The sequence below is a fragment of the Ranitomeya variabilis genome, chromosome 5, assembly GCF_051348905.1.
Source record: "Ranitomeya variabilis isolate aRanVar5 chromosome 5, aRanVar5.hap1, whole genome shotgun sequence".
In the NCBI taxonomy this organism is placed as follows: Eukaryota; Metazoa; Chordata; class Amphibia; order Anura; family Dendrobatidae; genus Ranitomeya; species Ranitomeya variabilis.
In genome coordinates this window covers 662525735-662553270 of record NC_135236.1, presented here as the reverse complement: position 1 = coordinate 662553270, position 27536 = coordinate 662525735, and the positions used below count along the sequence as shown (strand labels likewise).

At 43.2% G+C, this 27536-nt stretch overlaps 1 protein-coding gene across 1 annotated transcript; it reads left to right on the top strand.

Annotated features, from left to right (window-relative positions):
• The first annotated feature begins 22354 nt into the window (after positions 1 to 22354).
• LOC143776804 (E3 ubiquitin-protein ligase TRIM39-like) lies at positions 22355 to 25455 on the top strand. The gene has a single exon (XM_077266556.1). It carries the CDS (start codon positions 22455 to 22457, stop codon positions 24087 to 24089), a length of 1635 nt encoding a protein of 544 aa, XP_077122671.1. The 5' UTR covers positions 22355 to 22454; the 3' UTR covers positions 24090 to 25455.
• The last annotated feature ends 2081 nt before the right edge of the window (positions 25456 to 27536 follow it).

Here is a 27536-nt window from a genome sequence, read left to right as displayed (position 1 = left end):
TGCCTGATAGGTGGGGAATGAATATGAAATATATATAGATAATAGGGGAGTGAACACATATCCCATATAAACAGGTGTATATTATATTCCCTGAGCGTGATAGGTGGGGAATGAACATGAAATATATGTAGAGAAGAGAGGAATGAACACATATCCCATATATACAGGTGTATATTATATTCCCTGTGCCTGATAGGTGGGGAATGAACATGAAATATATGTAGAGAATAGGAGAATGAACACATATCCCATATAAACAGGTGTATATTATATTCCCTGAGCCTGATAGGTGGGGAATGAAGATGAAATATATGTAGATAATAGAGGAATGAACACATATCCCATATAAACAGGTGTATATTATATTCCCTGTGCCTGATAGGTGGGGAATGAAGATGAAATATATGTAGAGAATAGGGGAATGAACACATATCCCATATAAACAGGTGTATATTATATTCCCTGAGCCTGATAGGTGGGGAATGAACATGAAATATATGTAGAGAAGAGAGGAATGAACACATATCCCATATAAACAGGTGTATATTATATTCCTTGTGCCTGATAGGTGGGGAATGAAGATGAAATATATGTAGATAATAGGGGAATGAACACATATCCCATGTAAACAGGTGTATATTATATTCCCTGTGCCTGATAGGTGGAGAATGAACATGGAATATATGTAGATAATAGGGAAATGAACACATATCCCATATAAACAGGTGTATATTATATTCCCTGAGCCTGATAGGTGGGGAATGAACGTGAAATATATGTAGATAATAGAGGAATGAACACATATCCCATATATACAGGTGTATATTATATTCCCTGTGCCTGATAGGTGGGGAATGAACATGAAATATATGTAGAGAATAGGGGAATGAACACATATCCCATATAAACAGGTGTATATTATATTCCCTGTGCCTGATAGGTGGGGAATGAACATGGAATATATGTAGAGAATAGAGGAATGAACACATATCCCATATAAACAGGTGTATATTATATTCCCTGTGCCTGATAGGTGGGGAATGAACATGGAATATATGTAGAGAATAGGAGAATGAACACATATCCCATATATACAGGTGTATATTATATTCCCTGTGCCTGATAGGTGGGGAATGAACATGAAATATATGTAGATAATAGAGGAATGAACACATATCCCATATAAACAGGTGTATATTATTTTCCCTGTGCCTGATAGGTGGGGAATGAACATGGAATATATGTAGAGAATAGGAGAATGAACACATATCCCATATAAACAGGTGTATATTATATTCCCTGAGCGTTACAGGTGGGGAATGAACATGAAATACATGTAGATAATAGAGGAATGAACACATATCCCATATAAACAGGTGTATATTATATTCCCTGTGCCTGATAGGTGGGGAATGAACATGGAATATATGTAGATAATAGAGGAATGAACACATATCCCATATAAACAGGTGTATATTATATTCTCTGAGCCCGATAGGTGGGGAATGAACATGGAATATATGTAGAGAATAGGAGAATGAACACATATCCCATGTAAACAGGTGTATATTATATTCCCTGTGCCTGATAGGTGGGGAATGAACATAAAATATATGTAGATAATAGGGGAATGAACACATATCCCATATAAACAGGTGTATATTATATTCCCTGTGCCTGATAGGTGGGGAATGAACATGGAATATATGTAGAGAATAGGAGAATGAACACATATCCCATATAAACAGGTGTATATTATATTCCCTGAGCCTGATAGGTGGGGAATGAACATGAAACATATGTAGAGAATAGAGTAATGAACACATATCCCATATAAACAGGTGTATATTATATTCCCTGTGCCTGATAGGTGGGGAATGAACATGGAATATATGTAGATAATAGAGGAATGAACACATATCCCATATAAACAGGTGTATATTATATTCTCTGAGCCCGATAGGTGGGGAATGAACATGGAATATATGTAGATAATAGAGGAATGAACACATATCCCATATGAACAGGTGTATATTATATTCCCTGAGCCTGATAGGTGGGGAATGAAGATGAAATATATGTAGATAATAGAGGAATGAACACATATCCCATATAAACAGGTGTATATTATATTCCCTGAGCCCGATAGGTGGGGAATGAACATGGAATATATGTAGATAATAGGGGAATGAACACATACCCCATATAAACAGGTGTATATTATATTCCCTGAGCCCGATAGGTGGGGAATGAACATGGAATATATGTATATAATAGAGGAATGAACACATATCCCATATAAACAGGTGTATATTATATTCCCTGTGCCTGATAGGTGGGGAATGAACATGGAATATATGTAGATAATAGAGGAATGAACACATATCCCATATAAACAGGTGTATATTATATTCCCTGTGCCTGATAGGTGGGGAATGAACATGAAACATATGTAGAGAATAGAGGAATGAACACATATCCCATATAAACAGGTGTATACTATATTCCCTGTGCCTGATAGGTGGGGAATGAACATGAAATATATGTAGATAATAGAGGAATGAACACATATCCCATATAAACAGGTGTATATTATATTCCCTGTGCCTGATAGGTGGGGAATGAACATGAAATATATGTAGATAATAGAGGAATGAACACATATCCCATATAAACAGGTGTATATTATATTCCCTGAGCCCGATAGGTGGGGAATGAACAGGGAATATATGTAGATAATAGAGGAATGAACACATATCCCATATAAACAGGTGTATATTATATTCCCTGAGCCCGATAGGTGGGGAATGAACATGGAATATATGTAGATAATAGAGGAATGAACACATACCCCATATAAACAGGTGTATATTATATTCCCTGAGCCCGATAGGTGGGGAATGAACATGGAATATATGTAGATAATAGAGGAATGAACACATACCCCATATGAACAGGTGTATATTATATTCCCTGTGCCTGATAGGTGGGGAATGAACATGGGATATATGTAGATAATAGAGGAATGAACACATACCCCATATAAACAGGTGTATATTATATTCCCTGAGCCCGATAGGTGGGGAATGAACATGGAATATATGTAGATAATAGAGTAATGAACACATATCTCATATAAACAGGTGTATATTATATTCCCTGTGCCTGATAGGTGGAGAATGAACATGGAATATATGTAGAGAATAGGAGAATGAACACATACCCCATATAAACAGGTGTATATTATATTCCCTGTGCCTGATAGGTGGGGAATGAACATGGAATATATGTAGATAATAGAGGAATGAACACTTACCCCATATAAACAGGTGTATATTATATTCCCTGAGCCCGATAGGTGGGGAATGAACATGGAATATATGTAGATAATAGAGGAATGAACACATATCCCATATAAACAGGTGTATATTATATTCCCTGAGCCCGATAGGTGGGGAATGAACAGGGAATATATGTAGATAATAGAGGAATGAACACATATCCCATATAAACAGGTGTATATTATATTCCCTGTGCCTGATAGCTGGGGAATGATCATGAAATGTATGTGGAGAATGAACAAATATCCCATATAAACAGGTATATATTATATTCCCTGTGCTTGTAAGTTGGATAAAAAAATAAGAACTATTAAGTGTTTTACATTCTTACATTTACAATACATGTTGTACTTACTGATCTCACTTTGTGAAAGTCTGTCAGGAGACGGAGACAGGTAAAACTAATGAGCAGTTTATTTACTATCAAACTTTGTGATGGGGTGTTGTGAATTCCGTTCTCTGGCTCCCTCCTGTGGTCATGACTGGTACTGTGTGAGTTCTGTTCTTGGGCTCCCTCCTGTGGCTTTGAGCTATACGGCTGGGTTCTAGCTGGGCTCAGCTGCCTCGTTTTCTGCTAGTCTGGCTCCTATTTAACTCCACCTGGACCTTTACTTGTTGCCTGCTGTCGTTGTACTCAGTACTGGTTCAGATCTCTCTTGGACTTCCCTTGTGACCTGTCTCCTTCTGGAGAAGCTAAGTTTTTCTAGTTCATGTTTGCTCATTATTTCCTTGAAAATGTTTCTCAGTATATGATGAGTTCAGTCCAGCTTGCTTATATGTGATTTCTTCGCTCGCTGGAAGCTCTGGGGTGCGGAGTTGCGCCCCTCACATCGTGAGTCGGTGTGGGGGTTTTTTGTATTCTCTGCGTGGATAATTTTGATAGTATTTTATACTGACCGCACAGATTCCTTGCTATCTTCAGTCTATTTAGAGTTAGTGGGCCTCATTTGCTAAATCCTGTTTTCATTCCTACGTCTGTATTTTCCCCTTAACTCACCGTTATTATTTGTTGGGGGCTGTCTAAAACTTTGGGGTAATTTCTCTGAGGCAAGTGAGGCTTTGCTTTCTCTCTAGGGGTAGCTAGTTTCTCAGGCTGTGAAGAGGCGTCTAGGTTTTCAGGTACGCTCCACGGCTGCCTATAGTTGTGTGTCGATAGGATCAGTGTTGCGGTCAGTATAGTTCCCACATTCCCAGAGCTTGTCTTTATTTGGTTTACTTAGCAGGTCAGTTCTGTGGTCCTTGCCATCAGGATCATAACAATGGGGTGTGCGACAGAGCACGCAGATCAGTGTACAATTCAACATCCTTTTTTGTCATGTGGATAATATTCAACCAAACATAGATTCAGTACAATTCTATATAATCTGTGACACAGCAACATGAAAAAGTCCAGGGGTAACACCTGGTAATCCAAATCCATTAGGGTGGGCAAGACCATATAATATTATGTGGCTAATGATCCCCATTCTCTTTTTTTTAAAACCCAAGATCATGCTCTTCACCCAAGTGTACTGAAAAGGAGACTAATGATGCCACTAAAAAAGTGCACTATTATGCAGTCACTTGAAACCCTCTCCAACAGGAAAAGGGCCCCAAAAACCGTTCCCTGACTCTCCAAGCCAGAAGGCCACAGTGAGGGTCAGAGCCAAGTAGCTTCCCCTAGCCAAAACCAAGGGAGATCCAATATTAATCCCAGCATCTGCCTGAGCCGCAACCTGAGTGAAAACTAGGAGCCATCGACTGTTGACTCCCCCTCTGAGAGAGAAGAGTTAGGGGTCAGGGGGGAAGCAGAACCTGATAGCCACACACTCCACCCGTAGACCATCAGAGGGAATCCATAAGGGGACTGCATGTGAAAAGTACCAGTGACTAGAGTTGAGCGACTTTTACTTTTTTCGGATCGAGTCGGGTTTCGCGAAACCCGACTTTGTCAAAAGTCGGGTCGGGTGAAATCAGCCGATTATTACATAAAGTCGGGGGCCAACTGAAACATGAAACCCAATGCAAGCCAATTGGGAATCAAAATCGGCAGTGAGTGGAGGACAGGAAAACACCTACAGTGCCCATTTTAATGCCAAAAACATCCATTCTTGTTTCTGAAGCTTGTCAATCTTAATTTACTTTATAATAATTGTTAGGCATTGAAAACTGGGGGTCATTTGATAAAATGTTGGGGGGGTAGGGCTGGCTCAAGATTTTCGTGGGCCCAGGAAACGCGGAATACATCACGGCGGTGGAGCAGGGAGAGGTAAGTATTTCAACTTTGGAAGTGCTGTGATCCTGAGCAAGCAGTGGGGGCCCACTCGTTGGCATTGGCACTGGCACAGGGCCCCTCATAGTACGGCGGTGTGTTTGACGGCAGGTGGCGCCTCCCACCGGCAGAGACACTTTTGTGTACTATGAGGGGCCCTGTGCCAGTGACGTCGCCAACGAGTATGCCCCCCCCACCTGATGAAGGAACCTGAACTTTCATCTGCACCTTCCTCTTTGTCCCTGTGTAAGGTGGTATAACATGCGGGAAGGGGAACCTTACTTTCAGCAGGGTCAGATTCTGGCTGTGTAGAGTATAAGGGGAATGTAGTGGTCTAGGTCAATGTACCAGCAGACTCATCTAGCAGTGGCTGGGCAATGGGCAGGATGAGGAGGGAACACAAATATAGGCCCAAATAATAAAGTGGGCTAAATGTAGTTCAAAATTGGTAACAGGACTAACCAGGCGGCATTGCTTTGTTCAGCGGAGGACAATTGTAAGGAGTGGCTGACACAGTGAGTAGGCCCAAATAAGTAAGTAGGCTAAAAGCAGTTCAAAATTGGTAACAGGACTAACCAGGCGGCATTGCTTTGTTCAGTGGAGGACAATTGTAAGGAGTGGCTGACAGTGAGTAGGCCCAAATAAGTAAGTAGGCTAAAAGCAGTTCAAAATTGGTAACAGGACTAACCAGGCGGCATTGCTTTGTTCAGCGGAGGACAATTGTAAGGAGTGGCTGACACAGTGAGTAGGCCCAAATAAGTAAGTAGGCTAAAAGCAGTTCAAAATTGGTAACAGGACTAACCAGGCGGCATTGCTTTGTTCAGCGGAGGACAATTGTAAGGAGTGGCTGACACAGTGAGTAGGCCCAAATAAGTAAGTAGGCTAAAAGCAGTTCAAAATCGGTAACAGGACTAACCAGGCGGCATTGCTTTGTTCAGCGGAGGACAATTGTAAGGAGTGGCTGACACAGTGATTAGGCCCAAATAAGTAAGTAGGCTAAAAGCAGTTCAAAATTGGTAACAGGACTAACCAGGCGCCATTGATTTGTTCAGCAGAGGACAACTGTAAGGAGTGGCTGACACAGTGAGTAGGCCCAAATAAGCAAGTAGGCTAAATGCTGTTCAAAATTGGTAACAGGACTAACCAGGCGGCATTGCTTTGTTCAGCGGAGGACAATTGTAAGGAGTGGCTGACACAGTGAGTAGGCCCAAATAAGTAAGTAGGCTAAAAGCAGTTCAAAATTGGTAACAGAACTAACCAGGAGGCATTGCTTTGTTCAGCGGAGGGCAATTGTAAGGAGTGGCTGACACAGTGAGTAGACCCAAATAAGTAGGCTAAAAGCAGTTCAAAATTGGTAACAGAACTAACCAGGAGGCATTGCTTTGTTCAGCTGAGGACAATTGTAAGGAGTGGATAAAACAGTGAGTAGGCCCTAATAATAAAGTAGGCTAAATGTCTGCCAATTTTTTTTTCATAAATAACCAGGTGGCATAGCTAGGTACAGGGGTGGGCTCCTCTGCTGAGTAGCAGAAAGTGGTAGTTGGCGCAAAGTATTAACTGTTCTAAATGGAGGCCAGGGCCCCTGTATATTTTAACTATCATCTAGCATTTCAACAAATTTGTATTGGCAGTGCCATTGAAGGATTTAACAGCACAGACTACACAGTGGTGGAGCAGGGAGAGGTAAGTATTGCAAGTGGTAGAGCACTGTTCGAGCTGGGGGGAACACTCTCTCTTGGGCGGCGGTACTGGCACAGGGCCCCTCATATTACGACGGTGTGTCTGACGTTGGTTGTGCACCACCACCGTCAGAGACACTTCATTGTACTATGAGGGACCCTGTGCCAGTGCCGTCGCCCAATCGTGGGCACACGCACCTGTCCAGGCAAACGGCACTCGCACGGGTGCTTGGTGACCACGGTCCTGTGGGGGGAGTCAGCCCATTTAGGGAGGTATAAAAATGGCCTATGGTGGACATTCAGTAGCTGCAAATGGAGGAATTGGAGCAGTCAGTAAGAGGAGGCCAAAAGCAAGACATTTTTCAGGCAAGCTACGTGTCAGCAGGGGAAGGTGGGGCCAAATAATTTGAAATCCATGATTGGTTCATTTTAATGAAGGTTAGAAAATCAACATTTTGGGTAGCCAGACGTGTCCTTTTTTCGGTCAGTATTGAACCAGCAGCACTGAATACTCTTTCTGATAGCACAATAGCAGCAGGGCATGCGAGCTCCTGTAATGCATATTCTGCCAGTTCGGGCCAGGTGTCTATTTTAGATGCCCAGTAATGAAAGGGGAATGACCTGTGAGGGAGAACATCCATAAGGGAGGAAAAGTAGTTCGTAACCATACTGGAAAAATGCTGTCTCCTGTCACTTTGAATTGATGCAGCAGTACCTGTCGTGTCAGCGGTCGTTGTGAAATCACTCCACAACCTAGTCATAAAACCCCTCTGTCCAATGCCACTTCGGATTTGTGCACCTCTAACACCTCTGCCATGTTGCCCACTACGGCTCGTGTGAGAACCATCACCGCCACTGTGTGCTGGGAATGCCTGAACCAAATGGTCTACAAGAGTTGCTTGTTTGGTAGCCAAAATTTGCTCAAGGTTCTCATGTGGCATGATATTTTGTAATTTTCCTTTATATCGTGGATCCAGAAGGCAGGCCAACCAGTAATCGTCATCGGACATCATTTTGATAATGCGGGGGTCCATTTTTAGGATACGCAAGGCATACTCAGCCATGTGGGCCAATGTTTCAGGTGTCAATTCACTGCTTGTGCTGGGTTGAGGAGCACTTTCTTGCAAATCAACATCAGTTGTGTCCTGCAAAAACCCTGTACCTGACCTTGCAAAGCCACCAGTTTCTATTGCCCACTGAGAAGCATCCTCCTCCCATAAATATTCATCCCCATCATCCTCCTCCTCCTCCTCTTCGTCCGCCACCTCGTTGTTATGATCTGGTGACCTTGGAGCCGCATGGACTTTCTCTGGAGAAGGTGGAACCTATACTGACCGCAATCCCTAAACTGACACCGCAACTAGAAGTACCCGTGGGGTGTACCTAACACAGCCTAGACACCTCGACACAGCCGGAGGACTAAATACCCCTATAGATGGAAATGGGAATTCTATCTTGCCTCAGAGCAGAACCCCAAAGGATAGGCAGCCCCCCACAAATATTGACTGTGAGTATAAGAGGAAAGACACACACAGGCGGAAAACAGGATTTAGCAAAAGAGGCCAATCTAGCTAAATAGAAAAGGATAGGACAGAATACTAAGCGGTCAGTATTAAAACCTAAAAATATCCACAGCAGATAATACAAAATTCCACCATCTAACTAAAGACATGGAATGTATATCTGCATCTCCTGAGAATCCAACTTGACTGAATAAATCCAAACACTGTCAAAGCTGGACTAAGAAAAACAATGAAAAGCACTGATTTGTAAAGCACACTGCATGTGTGCTGCAGAAACAAAACCAGACACTTATCTTTGCTGAATTTGGCAGCAGGGCAGGAGGAACCAGACAGAGATGCAAAACCTCCAAGAACAATGGACAACTGGCAATGACTAATGAATCCTGCACACCTAAATAGCCCAGTCAGAGCTGCAATCAGCAGAGACACCTGCCCAGGATTGCAACCCAGGGACAGCTGCATTACCACCAACAACCACCGGAGGGAACTCAAGAGCAGAATTCACAACACTTGTCCAGGAGAGTTCCCTGAGCTGACAATGGCTGGCTGACATCAAGGCTTCCCTCTTCTTTGGATGCAGACGCCTGCTCCTTAATGTGCGTCAAACTTTGCATCAGCAGACGCATTAGTGGGATGCTCATGCTTATGATGGCGTTGTCATGATCTGTACTTTTGCCCTGTCCTGCAATTGAATAATATGCCATTTGATGTATGTAACTGTTCTCTGGTTTCTATTAGCTGTAATTTATGTATTTAATTGTGCTAGGAGTTTACCTGTAACAATGTCTCCTTCCCCCAATACTTGCAGCCCTAAGCTTTAATGTAATTAAGCTTTGTCAACACTAGTGAAGGAATAGCCATTCTTCCTCTCAGCAGGTGGCTAGTCAAATGTACATACGACCTAGACTAAGTGGAGCCGACCAGCATAGAATCTTCTGGTGGACTCAGCCATGGGCGGATCCCAGGAGCTCAGACAATCCATTCTTATTTTTGAGATCAGATGTGAGTTGACCCTTGAAGGAGAAGGAGTGGGGATTCTTAGCTGAGGCAAGACCCCACGTTCATCTGTGACTGCGGAAGCGAACGGAGCGAGACTTGAGCTGAGGACATATCTCGTCGTTCGTGGGATTGTTTTGGGATCCCTTGGACTCGTGTGGACTATTGCTTTGTTAGCTGGCACAAGGATTATCAGGAGGTGCCCCAAACCTGTTTCGTTGGACTAATTGTGGACTCTGTAGATCTACCTGCATGTGTTGTTCCAGCGTTCTTGATAATAAATCTGTGGAATCATCCATTGGCCTGTTGTCCCTTCTTGCTCTGCCATACACCCCGTCACAAACTGGTGGCAGCAGCGGGATCAGAGTAGAAGGAATGGAGGACAACGGCCCAACATCGGGAACCAGCACTGCAGAGTACAAGAACTGGACTGTGGTGAACTTACAAACAAAGGCCCGTGAACTGGGAGTCAGCTACAAGGGGCTCTCCAAGGAGCAGCTAATTGAGGCTTTGGAAGGAGTTCGCCTGCAAGATTACGCTGAGGAGGGATCCTCACAGCAAATGGAGGAAAGACTGCAGCCGGAGGTAAATACCCAAAAAAGTCAGTGGGTTGTGTGGTACGAGGAGGAGTTGGCATTGCTGGGAGAGGAGGCCACCATCGCCGATAAGAAGGAGGCCATTCACAGAGCTCAGGAGAGGGAGGCCATTCACAGAGCCGAGGAGAGGGAGGCCATTCACAGAGCTCAGGAGAGGGAGAGGGAGGCCATTCACAGAGCCGAGGAGAGGGAGAGGGAGGCCATTCACAGAGCCGAGGACAGAGCTCAGGAGATGGCATTGCTGGAGAGGCAGATTGCTTTGGAAGTAGCTAGAAGCTCCAGACAGACTGTAACCCCAGCACCCACCATGAGGGAACTCCCCAGAGTGTCCCGCAAAGACTTCAAGCCGTTTAATGAGGCTTCAGGAGACATCGAGGGCTTCTTCCAGGACTTTGAGCATCAGTGTCGATTAATGGAAGTCCCGGACAGAGAGCGAGTCCGACATCTGGTGGGGCTCTTAGAGGGTGGAGCTGCCGCAGCCTATAGAGCTATGGGCCCTCGAGAGAACTGTGAGTATGCGGAGATTAAACTGACTATTCTAGAACATTATGCTGTGACACCAGACACTTACAGGACTCAGTTACGTACTTTAGCCTGCGATGAGGAAGTTTCTTTCAAGATGTATGCCCACAGACTCAAACAAATATGTAATCGCTGGCTGGAAGCAGAGGAGGCCTTAACCTGGGAGACCTTTCTCCAGGTTATCCTAAAAGAGCAGTTTTACTTCAAGTGCCCTGCTGAGATCCGGGAATGGGTGCGTGAGAGGAGACCAGCCACTGTGGAGGAAGCTGCAGCTCTAGCTGATGAGGTTCTCACCATCAAGCCTCAGTGGAAAAAACTACTACTCAGTGAGAAAAAAACTACCAGCCCCCCAACGCTGGCAGCCCCTGGTCCTTCGGCCTCCAATATTTACCATCCCACTAGACCACCAACTCATGGTGACCTTCGTGTGACTGTGCCTCGCACTACTCCTGCTCCACCTTTGGGAATACGACATGGAGGAAGAATCCCAGAGCGCAGATGTTATGGATGTGGGCAGCCTGGGCATCTGCAATTCCAATGTCCAGGTGTTCGGAGGCAGAACCGCTACAGACTGCCTTTGCCCGTTCATTATCTACAGACCCCCTCACCAGGAGAAGGGCTGGATATAGTCCCTGATGACTTGCCAAGTGACTCGGATACCCTGGATCCCCTACCAGGAGTCTATGAGGTGCGAGCCCCTTCCGTGACACTGGGGCTTTCCTCACCATAGCCGATCCCCGAGTAATTCAACCAGAAGCAATTCAAAAGGGACCAGGAATTGCTATTGAATTGGCTGGAGGCACCCAGAGATATATTCCAAGAGCGAGTGTGACCCTGGATTATGGCTTTGGGGCCAAACAATGTATGGTCGGTGTGATGAGCGGCCTCCCTGCAGATGTTCTTCTGGGAAATGATGTGGGAAATCTTCAATGCCACTATGTCGGTGCGGTAACCAGAAGTCAAGCCAAGAGGGCAGCGGATGTGGACGTGTACAACCCATCCATGGAAATGAGGCCACCAGAAATGCCGTCACAGCCGGTGAGTGATTCTTCTTGTGGGGATAATATGAATGTTACTTGGGATAAAGTTCAGTTTAGACAAGAGGTAGAGACTGACCCCACCCTTGCTAGTTTTAGAGCTCGAGCTGAGATAGGGCAGCTAGGGGAGAACGGGGAAAGAATTATCAGAGAAAATGGACTTCTATATCGGGTTACCAATGCCGACTCCCTAGATAAGCCCTGGACATATAGCAAACAGCTGATTATTCCTCAGAAGTACAGAATTCCCCTATTACACCTTGCTCATGACATTCCTATGGCTGGCCATCAAGGCAAAACTCGCACGGAGAGACGATTGACTCAAACTTTCTATTGGCCGGGGATTTCCCAAGCCGTAGCGCATTTCTGCCGAACCTGTGACATATGTCAGCGTAGAGGGCGACCCGGAGATCACCCAAAGGCACCCCTGCAACCTCTCCCTATAATAGAAGAACCCTTTCAAAGAGTAGCTGTCGATATCATTGGACCTCTTGCTAAGCCAAGTAAATCTGGGAAGCATTACATTCTCACTGTCGTGGACTATGCCACCCGATATCCAGAAGCTGTGGCCTTGTCAAGTATTTCTGCAGCCAAGGTGGCCGAGGCCTTGGTTACCATCTTTACCCGAGTAGGATTCCCCAGTGAGATCTTGTCAGACCAAGGCTCCCAGTTCATGTCAGAGCTGGTCCAGTGCCTGTGGCGCACTTGTGGAGTACGAGCGATCCGAACGACCCCGTATCATCCCCAAACAAATGGACTTTGTGAACGATTCAATGGCACTCTGAAGAATATGCTAAGGGCCTTCACGGACAGAGATTCAGACTGGGAGAAGTACCTACCCCATCTCTTGTTTGCCTATCGGGAAGTTCCCCAGGAGTCCACTGGGTTTTCCCCCTTCGAACTACTCTATGGAAGAAAGGTCCGAGGACCCTTAACCCTGCTCAAGGAATACTGGGAGGGGCAAGTTGAGGATACAGGAGCCCCTGTTGTCCCTTATGTCCTAAAGCTGCGAGAAACCCTGGCTCAACTTGCTAGTTTTGCCCAGAGTCATGTGCGGATGGCTCAAACCAGACAGAAGACATGGTATGACCGTAAAGCACGCTATCGGGAGTTTGTAGAAGGACAACAGGTCTTAATGATTGTTCCCCATCGGCAGAATAAACTGCAGACCACATGGGAGGGACCCTTCCGGGTTCTCAGAAAACTAAATGACACCAATTATCTTCTTGCTTTAGATGATCAGGGGCTAAGACAAAAGACTGTTCATGTGAATATGATTAAGGAGTACCATGACAGGAACATTCCAATGATAGCAAGCTGCCGGCTGGCTTCAGAAGATGGTCAAGAGGATGAGGACTCCCTACCTGATCTTGTGGAAGCAGCGAGAGCCCCATCCACTGTGGAACAGGTTCCACTGGGAGATCACCTGGATTCCTTACAGAAAAAACAGATGCTGGGAGTGCTCCAACAGAGACGGGCTGCTTTCTCATCCCAACCAGGTCGAACCACCATCACCCAACATCATGTGGACACTCAGGGTATCCGTCCCATACAACAGGCTCCTTACCGGGTACCTGAATCAGTTCGACACACCATGCAGCACGAACTGGAGGAGATGTTACAGCTTGGGGTAATCCAGGCCTCCCATAGCCCTTGGGCCTCTCCTGTGGTGTTAGTACCCAAGAAGGATGGGAGTACTCGGTTTTGTGTGGACTATCGACGACTAAACGACCATACCGTCAGTGATCCGTACCCAATGCCCCGTATTGACGAACTTCTAGACCGCCTGGCTGGGTCCCGATATGTCACTACCTTGGATCTCAGTAAGGGCTACTGGCAAATCCCTCTGACGGAGGAAGGGAGAGAACGGTCCGCTTTTATAACCCCCTTTGGTCTGTATGAATTTCTAAACATGCCCTTTGGAATGAAGACTGCCCCTGCAACCTTCCAGAGAATGGTGGACCAGATCCTCCGGGGATGTGGTGACTTTGCTTGTGCCTACTTGGATGATATCGCAATCTTCAGCCAGACGTGGGAAGAACATCTGAACCAAGTAGCCATTATTCTTGACCTGCTTCTTGCAGCAGGCCTAACCATTCGACCAGATAAATGCCAATTGGGGATGGGTGAAGTTCAGTACCTAGGGCATAGAGTGGGAGGAGGGAAGCTCCGTCCTGAACCTGCCAAAATCCAAGCTATTAGAGACTGGCCTGTACCCCAAACTAAGAAACAAGTTATGGCTTTTTTGGGCACTGCCAGTTATTACCGAAAATTTGTTTCTCATTTCAGCATGGTGGCCAAACCTCTTACCGACCTGACCAAGAAAACGATGCCCCGGCTGGTGGTCTGGACTCCAGCCTGTGATGAGGCTTTTAACCGGCTGAAGGATGCTCTGGTCTGCGACCCTATTCTGGCTGCTCCAGACTACAAGAGGAGATTCATTGTGCAGACTGACACCTCTGCTTATGGACTGGGAGCTGTACTCAGCCAGGTGAATGCAGCTGGGGATGAGCACCCCATTGCCTACCTCAGCCGGAAATTGCTGGACCGAGAAGTGGCCTATGCAACTGTTGAAAAAGAATGTCTGGCTGTAGTGTGGGCCCTCAGGAAACTAAAGCCATATCTGTATGGACGAGAATTCACTGTGGCTACCGATCACAATCCCCTCATCTGGCTGAACAGAGTCTCTGGGGACAATGGACGCTTACTACGATGGAGCCTGGCTCTGCAGCCCTAAAACTTTACCATACAGTATAGAAGAGGCAGCCAACACCAAAATGCAGATGGACTGTCCAGGCAAGAGGAGCCCTGAGTCTGGTCAGCCATGCCTGTGTGTACTTAACCAGCGACCTGTGGAGGTCCCTAGTACGTACACAAATTGGGAGGGGAAGGGATTGTCATGATCTGTACTTTTGCCCTGTCCTGCATTTGAATAATATGCCATTTGATGTATGTAACTGTTCTCTGGTTTCTATTAGCTGTAATTTATGTATTTAATTGTGCTAGGAGTTTACCTGTAACAATGTCTCCTTCCCCCAATACTTGCAGCCCTAAGCTTTAAAGTAATTAAGCTTTGTCAACACTAGTGAAGGAATAGCCATTCTTCCTCTCAGCAGGTGGCTAGTCAAATGTACATACTAGATAGACTAAGTGGAGCCGACCAGAATAGAATCTTCTGGTGGACTCAGCCATTGAATAAAAGGTGTGACCCCTACCCCCTTCATGGGCGGATCCCAGGAGCTCAGACAATCCATTCTTATTTTTGAAATCAGATGTGAGTTGACCCTTGAAGGAGAAGGAGTGGGGATTCTTAGCTGAGGCAAGACCCCACGCCCATCTGGGACTGCGGAAGCGAACGGAGCGAGACTTGAGCTGAGGACATATCTCGTTGTTCGTGGGATTGTTTTGGGATCCCTTGGACTCGTGTGGACTATTGCTTTGTTAGCTGGCACAAGGATTATCGGGAGGTGCCCCGAACCTGTTCCGTTGGACTAATTGTGGACTCTGTAGATCTACCTGCATGTGTTGTTCCAGCGTTCTTGATAATAAATCTGTGGAATCATCCCTTGGCCTGTTGTCCCTTCTTGCTCTGCCGTACACCCCGTCACAATGTGTTCATTCCTCTATTATGTACATATATTTCATGTTCATTCCCCACCTATCATGCATAGGGAATATAATATACACCTGTTTATATGGGATGTGTTCATTCCTCTATTCTCTACATATATTTCATGTTCATTCCCCACCTATCAGGCTCAGGGAATATAATATACACCTGTTTATATGGGATATGTGTTCATTCCTCTATTATCTACATATATTTCATGTTCATTCCCCACCTATAAAGCACAGGGAATATAATATACACCTGTTTATATGGGATATGTGTTCATTCTCCTATTCTCTACATATATTTCATGTTCATTCCCTACCTATAAAGCTCAGGGAATATAGTATACACCTGTTTATATGGGATATGTGTTCATTCTCCTATTCTCTACATATATTTCATGTTCATTCCCTACCTATAAAGCTCAGGGAATATAATATACACCTGTTTATATGGGATATGTGTTCATTCCTCTATTATCTACATATATTTCATGTTCATTCCCCACCTATCAGGCTCAGGGAATATAATATACACCTGTTTATATGGGATATGTGTTCATTACTCTATTCTCTACATATATTTCATGTTCATTCCCCACCTATCAGGCTCAGGGAATATAATATACACCTTTTTATATGGGATATATGTTCATTCCTCTATTATCTACATATATTTCATCTTCATTCCCCACCTATCAGGCACAGGGAATATAATATACACCTGTTTATATGGGATATGTGTTCATTCCTCTATTATCTACATATATTTCATGTTCATTCCCCACCTATCATGCATAGGGAATATAATATACACCTGTTTATATGGGATATGTGTTCATTCCTCTATTCTCTACATATATTTCATGTTCATTCCCCACCTATCAGGCACAGGGAATATAATATACACCTGTTTATATGGGGTATGTGTTCATTCTCCTATTCTCTACATATATTTCATGTTCATTCCCCACCTATCAGGCTCAGGGAATATAATATACACCTGTTTATATGGGATATGTGTTCATTCTCCTATTCTCTACATATATTTCATGTTCATTCCCCACCTATCAGGCACAGGGAATATAATATACACCTGTTTATATGGGATATGTGTTCATTCCTCTCTTCTCTACATATATTCCATGTTCATTCCCCACCTATCAGGCACAGGGAATATAATATACACCTGTTTATATGGGATATGTGTTCATTCCTCTATTATCTACATATATTCCATCTTCATTCTCCACCTATCAGGCACAGGGAATATAATATACACCTGTTTATATGGGATATGTGTTCATTCCCCTATTATCTACATATATTCCATCTTCATTCCCACCTATAAAGCTCAGGGAATATAATATACACCTGTTTATATGGGATATGTGTTCATTCCTCTATTCTCTACATATATTTCATGTTCATTCCCCACCTATCAGGCACAGGGAATATAATATACACCTGTTTATATGGGATATGTGTTCATTCTCCTATTCTCTACATATATTTCATGTTCATTCCCCACCTATCAGGCACAGGGAATATAATATACACCTGTTTATATGGGGTATGTGTTCATTCTCCTATTATCTACATATATTTCATGTTCATTCCCCACCTATCAGGCTCAGGGAATATAATATACACCTGTTTATATGGGGTATGTGTTCATTCTCCTATTATCTACATATATTTCATGTTCATTCCCCACCTATCAGGCTCAGGGAATATAATATACACCTGTTTATATGGGGTATGTGTTCATTCTCCTATTATCTACATATATTCCATGTTCATTCCCCACCTATCAGGCTCAGGGAATATAATATACACCTGTTTATATGGGGTATGTGTTCATTCTCCTATTATCTACATATATTTCATGTTCATTCCCCACCTATCAGGCTCAGGGAATATAATATACACCTGTTTATATGGGGTATGTGTTCATTCTCCTATTATCTACATATATTTCATGTTCATTCCCCACCTATCAGGCACAGGGAATATAATATACACCTGTTTATATGGGGTATGTGTTCATTCTCCTATTATCTACATATATTTCATGTTCATTCCCCACCTATCAGGCACAGGGAATATAATATACACCTGTTTATATGGGATATGTGTTCATTCCCCTATTCTCTACATATATTTCATGTTCATTCCCCACCTATCAGGCACAGGGAAAATAATATACACCTGTTTATATGGGATTTTTGTTCATTCCCCTATTCTCTACATATATTCCATGTTCATTCCCCACCTATCAGGCACAGGGAATATAATATACACCTGTTTATATGGGATATGTGTTCATTCTCCTATTATCTACATATATTTCATGTTCATTCCCCACCTATCAGGCTCAGGGAATATAATATACACCTGTTTATATGGGATATGTGTTCATTCCTCTATTATCTACATATATTCCATCTTCATTCTCCACCTATCAGGCACAGGGAATATAATATACACCTGTTTATATGGGATATGTGTTCATTCCCCTATTATCTACATATATTCCATCTTCATTCCCACCTATAAAGCTCAGGGAATATAATATACACCTGTTTATATGGGATATGTGTTCATTCCTCTATTCTCTACATATATTTCATGTTCATTCCCCACCTATCAGGCACAGGGAATATAATATACACCTGTTTATATGGGATATGTGTTCATTCCCCTATTCTCTACATATATTTCATGTTCATTCCCCACCTATCAGGCACAGGGAATATAATATACACCTGTTTATATGGGGTATGTGTTCATTCTCCTATTCTCTACATATATTTCATCTTCATTCCCCACCTATCAGGCTCAGGGAATATAATATACACCTGTATATATGGGATATGTGTTCATTCCTCTATTCTCTACATATATTTCATGTTCATTCCCCACCTATCAGGCACAGGGAATATAATATACACCTGTTTATATGGGGTATGTGTTCATTCTCCTATTCTCTACATATATTTCATCTTCATTCCCCACCTATCAGGCACAGGGAATATAATATACACCTGTTTATATGGGATATGTGTTCATTCCCCTATTCTCTACATATATTTCATGTTCATTCCCCACCTATCAGGCACAGGGAATATAATATACACCTGTTTATATGGGGTATGTGTTCATTCCTCTATTATCTACATATATTCCATGTTCATTCCCCACCTATCAGGCACAGGGAATATAATATACACCTGTTTATATGGGGTATGTGTTCATTCTCCTATTATCTACATATATTCCATGTTCATTCCCCACCTATCAGGCACAGGGAATATAATATACACCTGTTTATATGGGGTATGTGTTCATTCCTCTATTCTCTACATATATTTCATGTTCATTCCCCACCTATCAGGCACAGGGAATATAATATACACCTGTTTATATGGGGTATGTGTTCATTCCTCTATTATCTACATATATTCCATGTTCATTCCCCACCTATCAGGCTCAGGGAATATAATATACACCTGTTTACATGGGATATGTGTTCATTCCTCTATTCTCTACATATATTCCCTGTTCATTCTCCACCTATCGGGCTCAGGGAATATAATATACACCTGTTTATATGGGGTATGTGTTCATTCTCCTATTCTCTACATATATTTCATGTTCATTCCCCACCTATCAGGCACAGGGAATATAATATACACCTGTATATATGGGATATGTGTTCATTCCTCTATTCTCTACATATATTTCATGTTCATTCCCCACCTATCAGGCACAGGGAATATAATATACACCTGTATATATGGGATATGTGTTCATTCCTCTCTTCTCTACATATATTCCATGTTCATTCCCCACCTATCAGGCACAGGGAATATAATATACACCTGTTTATATGGGGTATGTGTTCATTCTCCTATTCTCTACATATATTCCATGTTCATTCCCCACCTATCAGGCACAGGGAATATAATATACACCTGTTTATATGGGATATGTGTTCATTCCTCTATTCTCTACATATATTCCATGTTCATTCCCCACCTATCAGGCACAGGGAATATAATATACACCTGTTTATATGGGGTATGTGTTCATTCCTCTATTCTCTACATATATTTCATGTTCATTCCCCACCTATCAGGCACAGGGAATATAATATACACCTGTTTATATGGGGTATGTGTTCATTCCTCTATTATCTACATATATTCCATGTTCATTCCCCACCTATCAGGCACAGGGAATATAATATACACCTGTTTATATGGGATATGTGTTCATTCCTCTATTCTCTACATATTTTCCATGTTCATTCTCCACCTATCAGGCACAGGGAATATAATATACACCTGTTTATATGGGGTATGTGTTCATTCTCCTATTCTCTACATATATTTCATGTTCATTCCCCACCTATCAGGCACAGGGAATATAATATACACCTGTATATATGGGATATGTGTTCATTCCTCTATTCTCTACATATATTTCATGTTCATTCCCCACCTATCAGGCACAGGGAATATAATATACACCTGTTTATATGGGGTATGTGTTCATTCTCCTATTCTCTACATATATTTCATGTTCATTCCCCACCTATCAGGCACAGGGAATATAATATACACCTGTTTATATGGGGTATGTGTTCATTCTCCTATTCTCTACATATATTTCATGTTCATTCCCCACCTATCAGGCACAGGGAATATAATATACACCTGTTTATATGGGGTATGTGTTCATTCTCCTATTCTCTACATATATTCCATGTTCATTCCCCACCTATCAGGCTCAGGGAATATAATATACACCTGTATATATGGGATATGTGTTCATTCCTCTATTCTCTACATATATTCCATGTTCATTCCCCACCTATCAGGCACAGGGAATATAATATACACCTGTTTATATGGGATATGTGTTCATTCCCCTATTATCTACATATATTTCATGTTCATTCCCCACCTATCAGGCATAGGGAATATAATATACACCTGTTTATATGGGATATGTGTTCATTCTCCTAATCTCTACATATATTTCATGTTCATTCCCCACCTATCAGGCACAGGGAATATAATATATACCTGTTTATATGGGATATGTGTTCATTCCTCTATTATCTACATATATCCCATGTTCATTCCCCACCTATCAGGCACAGGGAATATAATATACACCTGTTTATATGGGGTATGTGTTCATTCCTCTATTCTCTACATATATTTCATGTTCATTCCCCACCTATCAGGCACAGGGAATATAGTATACACCTGTTTATATGGGATATGTGTTCATTCCTCTATTATCTACATATATCCCATGTACATTCCCCACCTATCAGGCACAGGGAATATAATATACACCTGTTTATATGGGATATGTGTTCATTCCTCTATTATCTACATATATTTCATGTTCATTCCCCACCTATCAGGCACAGGGAATATAATATACACCTGTTTATATGGGATATGTGTTCACTCTCCTATTCTCTACATATATTTCATGTTCATTCCCCACCTATCAGGCACAGGGAATATAATATACACCTGTTTATATGGGATATGTGTTCATTCCTTTATTCTCTACATATATTTCATCTTCATTCCCCACCTATCAGGCACAGGGAATATAATATACACCTGTTTATATGGGATATGTGTTCATTCCCCTATTCTCTACATATATTTCATCTTCATTCCCCACCTATCAGGCACAGGGAATATAATATACACCTGTTTTTATGTATCTATGTTGATTTCCTAATATTCTACATATATTTCGTGTTCAGTTCATATCCAAGATGCATAAGAAATCTATAACACCTCTCCATCTCTTTGGACCTAAAAGTTATTATGTTCATTCTTTTTATTTATTCCTTTTCTTCATTCTTTTTAGTATGTCCCGCTGTTCTGCGCTGGTTTGTGAAGCCACGAAGATACTTGGAAGGGGACTTACGGTTTCCAGGAGCAAGGAAAAGACCACGCTTGGCAGAGCCGATAGAAATCCGTGCGCACCACCGTTGTGGACTTTTGGGGCCCCCTGGGACTGGACCTGTGTCCCCAACATCACCGTGAGTCTGTTCCTGCCTGGTGCATCAGTTAGGGCCTAGTGCAGGCTTCAGTAGTTAGAGCACAGCAGCCGAGTGGCCTGCGTAGTAAAGGCCAGGAAGGTTATATGCAGAGTAGCATCTATATATGTTTTATTGTGTAAAGTTGCTTGTGAGATAGATTCTGAGTTTGTAATTGTTGAAGCACTGTGCTATTATATAGACAAGTTGACTCATGTGCATTATCTTTTGCTATTGTAAATCCCTGTTTGCACCTTCCATGTCCCTTCCATTCCCTGTCTCCCAATAAATCCATTCTTTGTTGTTTGCACCTCGTCTTGTGTACAGTAGTCTCCTGCACCGTGGTGGTCCCCCGGCCATCACTTCACACTCATGGGTACCGACACTGGTACAGGCTTCGAGCCCCCATAGTGCATCGGTGTCCCCGAAGGCAAGTGAACCCCCTCTCCTGCTCAGGGTCCCGACACTTGCCTGGGTGCGCCGGGTGCTGACGCTGGCCCTGGAGATGAATATTCTAAAACAATTCTTGGAAAAAGAAAAAAAAAAAGATAGAATTGCTGCTCTTTCATTTAATGACGCACTATCCCCAACATAGAATAATCAGTCAATACAGTATACGAGCAGCAAAATTGCGTATTTGACTCATACATTCTTCTTACTAAACCAAACCTTCATATAGCTATACTGATTGAAGAATTAAAAAGTTATCGCTTTAAGAAAGAAGAAATGAAGGGTGATGTCACTGGGTGTAACTACAACTTTGCCCTTTGTCCAGCATTAGACTCTTTCAGTTTCCTTTCTTCCTTCTTCCGTCAGCCATGGCGTCTGCTGATCTGAGAGACGAGCTTCTCTGCTCCATCTGTTTATCTACATTTAAGGACCCTGTAACGCTGAGATGTGGACACAACTTCTGCCGAGTCTGTATTGGTCGTGTGCTGGATGCACAGGACGGGTCTGGAGTTTATTCCTGTCCTGGCTGCAGAAAAAGATTTCGGGTGCGGCCGGCACTGACGAGGAACATAAATCTCCATAATGTCGCAGAACGTTTCCTGATTACTCAGCATGAACAAGAGATCATCACCGGGATCTGCTGCACTTACTGTGTGGACTCTCCGGTACCTGCTGTTAGATCCTGTCTACTCTGTGAGGCTTCTCTGTGTGATAAACACCTGAGATCTCACAGCAAATCACCAGAACACGTCTTATCTGATCCCAGCACTTGTCTGGAGAAAAGGAAATGTTCTGTCCATAAGAAGATCCTGGAATATTACTGCACTGAGGACGCTGCTTGTATCTGTGTGTCCTGCAGTTTGGCCGGAGAACATCGAGGACATCAGGTGGAGATGCTGGATGAGGCCTCAAAGAGGAAGAAGAAGAAACTGAGAAATGTTCACAAGAAACTGATCAGAAAGAGAAAAAAGACTGATGAAAAAGTCCGGAGTCTGGAGGAGCGCAGGAGAAAAGCTCAAGAAAAAGCAGCTGGAGAAGCCGAGAGAGTCACTGCTCTGTGTACAGACATCAGGAGACGGGTGGACGACCTGGAGAAGAAGGTCCTGAGTGAGATCTCCAGGCAGGAAAAGGAAGAGTCACTGCCACTGTCTGTTTTGATCCATCAGCTGGAAATAAAAAAGGACGAGCTGTCCAGGAAGATGAGACACATTGAGGAGCTGTGTAACATGACGGATCCACTGACTGTCTTACAGGATCCAGACACCGGTGACTTGTGTGATCCTGAGGAGGAGGGAGGTGGTGAGGACACATGGGGACATGATAAACAGCCCCATGATGGAGATGACCTGGATGTGGCTGAGATCTCACACACATTACAGACATTATGTGACGTAATATCAGGTATAAGGAGCGGGATCTATGTGGTGAGTCCTGCAGACATATTACTAGATGTAACCACAGCTGATAATAATCTCCTTATATCAGACGACCTGAAAACTGCGGCCTGGATAAAAGAGAAGCAGAAACGTCCAGAAACAGCAGAGAGATTCCAGAATAGTCAGGTGATGAGCAGGAGAGGATTTACCTCAGGACGACATTACTGGGATGTAGAGAGCAGTAGATCAGACTGGTGGAGGGTGGGGATGTGTTATCCCAGTATAGACAGGGGGGAGCAGCAGTCACTGATTGGAGATCCCGATACGTTAGAATCAGGCCACCATCTAGTTGGAGATAATAACAAGTCCTGGAGTTTGGAGAGTTTTTATAATGAGTATTCACTGATACATGACAGTGAAGTGATCCAGTTACCTGACAAGATCTCCAGTGATAGATTCAGGATATGTCTGGATTATGAGGCCGGGCAGTTGTCCTTTTATGAGCTGTGTGACCCCATCAGACACTTACACACCTTCACTGCCGCCTTCTCCGAGCCCCTTCATGCTGTATTACATGTAGGTCCCCCATTATTTGATCGTGATGCCTGGATTAGAATTTGCAGCTGAACAATAATTGTTGGAAGAAATTTCCCCAGAGACCGGTGACATCACAGGGAGGGGAATCTGATTGGCTGAACAGTTAATATAACAGGTCATGTGATCTGTGGACCCCATTATGGACGACCCCCCAGGATCATTAATGTTATTAGTTTTAAGGGAGGTTCACAAAACCGTATAAAAATCATTCAGAGTTTCATCCAGAAAAGTGGGACGACCGTGTACTCACTTGTCCTCTGTGTACAATTAGCTTTTTTTACAGCAGCCATTAACCATTTACACTTCTGGAGTTTTGATTTCTTTCCTTTTTTGCTTCATGATGTTCACCGTACGGTGAAATAATTTTATATTTTCAACAGGTTGGATTTTTGTGGATGCGGGAATATGATATATTTTATGTTTTAAATTGTAATTGTCGGGAAGGTACAATATTTTAATTGTTTTTTGGGGTTTTTTTGTTCATATTTTTTATATCTTTTCTTTAGTTTATCCTTTTTCAGAGTTGCAGTCATTTGCTCGCTTGTACTATATACTGTATAATCTCAGGATCGCTGTATACAGTCATTGTCAGTTTCCTATGAGCCTCAGTCACAATCTGGGCCGTACAATAGGACGGAGGGGGCAGAGACGCGGCCTATACATATTACACATAGTGAGGAATGTATTTATATAATTGCCTTGTAATGTTTTTATTTCCTGTTCTGTCCAGATGTCACCGTATCCCAGAATTCCAAGTGGAGGAAGTTCACCGACCGCCATATTGGGACACCCAAGTGATGGGTGTCTCAATATGGAAACTGCTGCTGGTACCAACCTATTGCGCGGTACCACCAGTGGAACACCATCGCACCCCACACACACACACACACTGTATACACTGTACACACCACACACTCTATACACCGTACGCACCACACACACACACACTCACTCTCTCACACACTCACACTCCGACATTCACACTCACACATTCACACACACTCACACACTCTCACATTCACACACTCACATTCACACTCACATTCACACTCACTCAGCCTCTTGCGTGGTACCACCAGCAGAACACTATCGTGAACACGCCGCCGCCGGGATCAGCCGAATTATTCACTGACTGCCGCCATCTCTGTACAGGAGGAGTGCATGCGCAGTTTTAATGTGACCACCGCTATCTGTGTGCACAAAGATGGTGGCGGTCTCATTTACTGCGCCTGAGCGAATTACGCGCAGGTGCAGTGAATCATTCGGCTGATCTCGGTGGTAGATGCACGACGCGTCTACAGGCAGAGGAAGCCGGTCACATTAAAGGGGTTTTCCCACGAACGAAAGTTCATTTTATAAATTGTCTGTGTCTGACCATGTACCAAACATACCCAGGAGATCCTGGGCAGGCGAGGAAGCAAAATACAATTTTGACATTACAGCAGGGGATCACAGTGGATTCATTTTGTGAGGTAAAATATTTCACTGACTGTTTTTAAAAAATATTTTACCTCACAAAATGTATCCTCTGTGATCTCCTGCTGTAATGCTGTAATGTCAGTATTGCTTTTGCTTCCTCCCCTGCCCAGGAGCTGTGGTATGTTCGGTACACGGTCAGACACAGACAATTTTTAAAATGAACTTTTGTTTGTGGGAAAACCCCTTTAAAAAGCAAATATCAACGCCAACATGGCCCCTCCTAAAAAGCACGCCAATGACAATGAAAAGAAAGCAGCAAAGGCACAACATCGAAGACATCAAAGGGCAAATGAGACTCTTGGAGAGCAACAGCATCGCTGGGACAAAAACAATGCATATAAGTGTAGGCGTCAAGCACATGAGTCCCCTGATGCAAAAGTCATTAGATTATCACTGGATGCCATTAGGTGACAACAGCGCCGCATGCCTGCCCCCATCGTGACATTACCGCCCTCCCGATGCGATAGCATCGGGCCTCCGTCTAGTAGATAGGAGAATGTATAACTGCTCCTCATACAATAATCTGTGTGACAACCTTATTCCACCTTTATATCTCGCAGGACAAGGGTTGTCGTTATGTCCTGTGTTGGTCACTTCTGTGATATTTCTGCTTTTCTATCATTTTGGAGATTGTGTTTTTCCTTTTCTTGTAATCCTCGCACTGTATTATATCTGATGTAACCGCTCGGTATAATAAACTGTCCTCTCCTCCTGTAATATTACTACTGTCACCTGTCTCCTTGTTGTATAGTGGGGGCTGGAGACGTAGCTGTAGGGGGCTCACGGGCAGCCATTGCACCAGGGCCAGAAGAATAAGAACAGACTATCTAGACTCATGGAAGAGTCACCAAAACCCAACCGCCCCCGATCTTGCCTGAAACTTCCCGGAAACTGGCGATTCCTAAAGGTTTTCTTTATTCAGGAGGCCGGGAACAGGTCGTGATTTTTTTCCACACACTGAATTGGTCTGTAGAAAAATAGTCTGCAGTATGTTGTGACTTGAGTGACTCTGAAATTCGGATCACACGCACACACTCAAGTCTATGGCTGCATGTGAAACATCGGAATGCACTCAGCTGTCATTTGAGTGCAGTCCGTCATCCACGGCCTCAATGGAGAAGTTAAGTTCTCTGTCTTCTCAATGTGCTCCGATTATTTCATCCAAGAGAATCAGATCACCCTAAGATGACACTCGGATGAGAGCAATTTTTTATTCGCTATAACTCACCCCAAAAAATGCATGAAAAGGCGATCAATTAAATATCAAACGGTGCCAATAATAACATTGTTTCTCACTCAACTCCCATAAGGTACTGGTCTCAGAAAATGGCATCAGAATTTAGTTTCAGCGCTTAAAAAAAAAAAAAGCAAATAAAAAAATATACAAGTTTGGTGTCCTATATGTACTGTAAAAACACAACCCAAAAAACAAGGGTGGAATTGTGTATTTTTCCCCCCAATTTACTACACTTTTTTTCTTTTTTCAGCGCATTATTTGGTAAAGTGAACGGTGACATTCAAAACTATTTTTTTTTATTTAGTACTAATTATTCATGGTCTTTACTAAGAGAGTTTCGCTCACAGGATCCTCGGGGGTGTGTCTTTAGTCTGCTCTGCATATCTACCCTGTGAGCCACGCCCACTTAATAAAGACCATAAAAAGTAGGAATAAGTAGAAAGGCCCATTGTCTGGTACCTTATGGTGGATTTAATAAAAAAAAACAGGAATAATCAGTGGGAACAAAATAAGAGGAAAAAATGGACCTTTGTGATGGGTCCTCTTTAAAGGGGTCTGCAAGGACTTTGATATTGATTACCAAAATTATGGATATCTCATCCATTTCAGATCAGTGGAGACCAACACTCGACACCCCCATTAATCAGCTGTTAACAGCCCCCACTACAGATGTACATGGAGCGCCCCCACCGCCGCAGGGCCGAGGGGTACCTGGTACCGGGCCTCTGAGTCTCTGTTCTGGGGTTATCACGGTGGCTAGA

What these genes read in the sequence shown, in the direction of transcription:
- LOC143776804 (XM_077266556.1), top strand. Translation starts at nt 22,455, where the DNA reads ATGGCGTCTGCTGATCTGAGAGACGAGCTTCTCTGCTCCATCTGTTTA.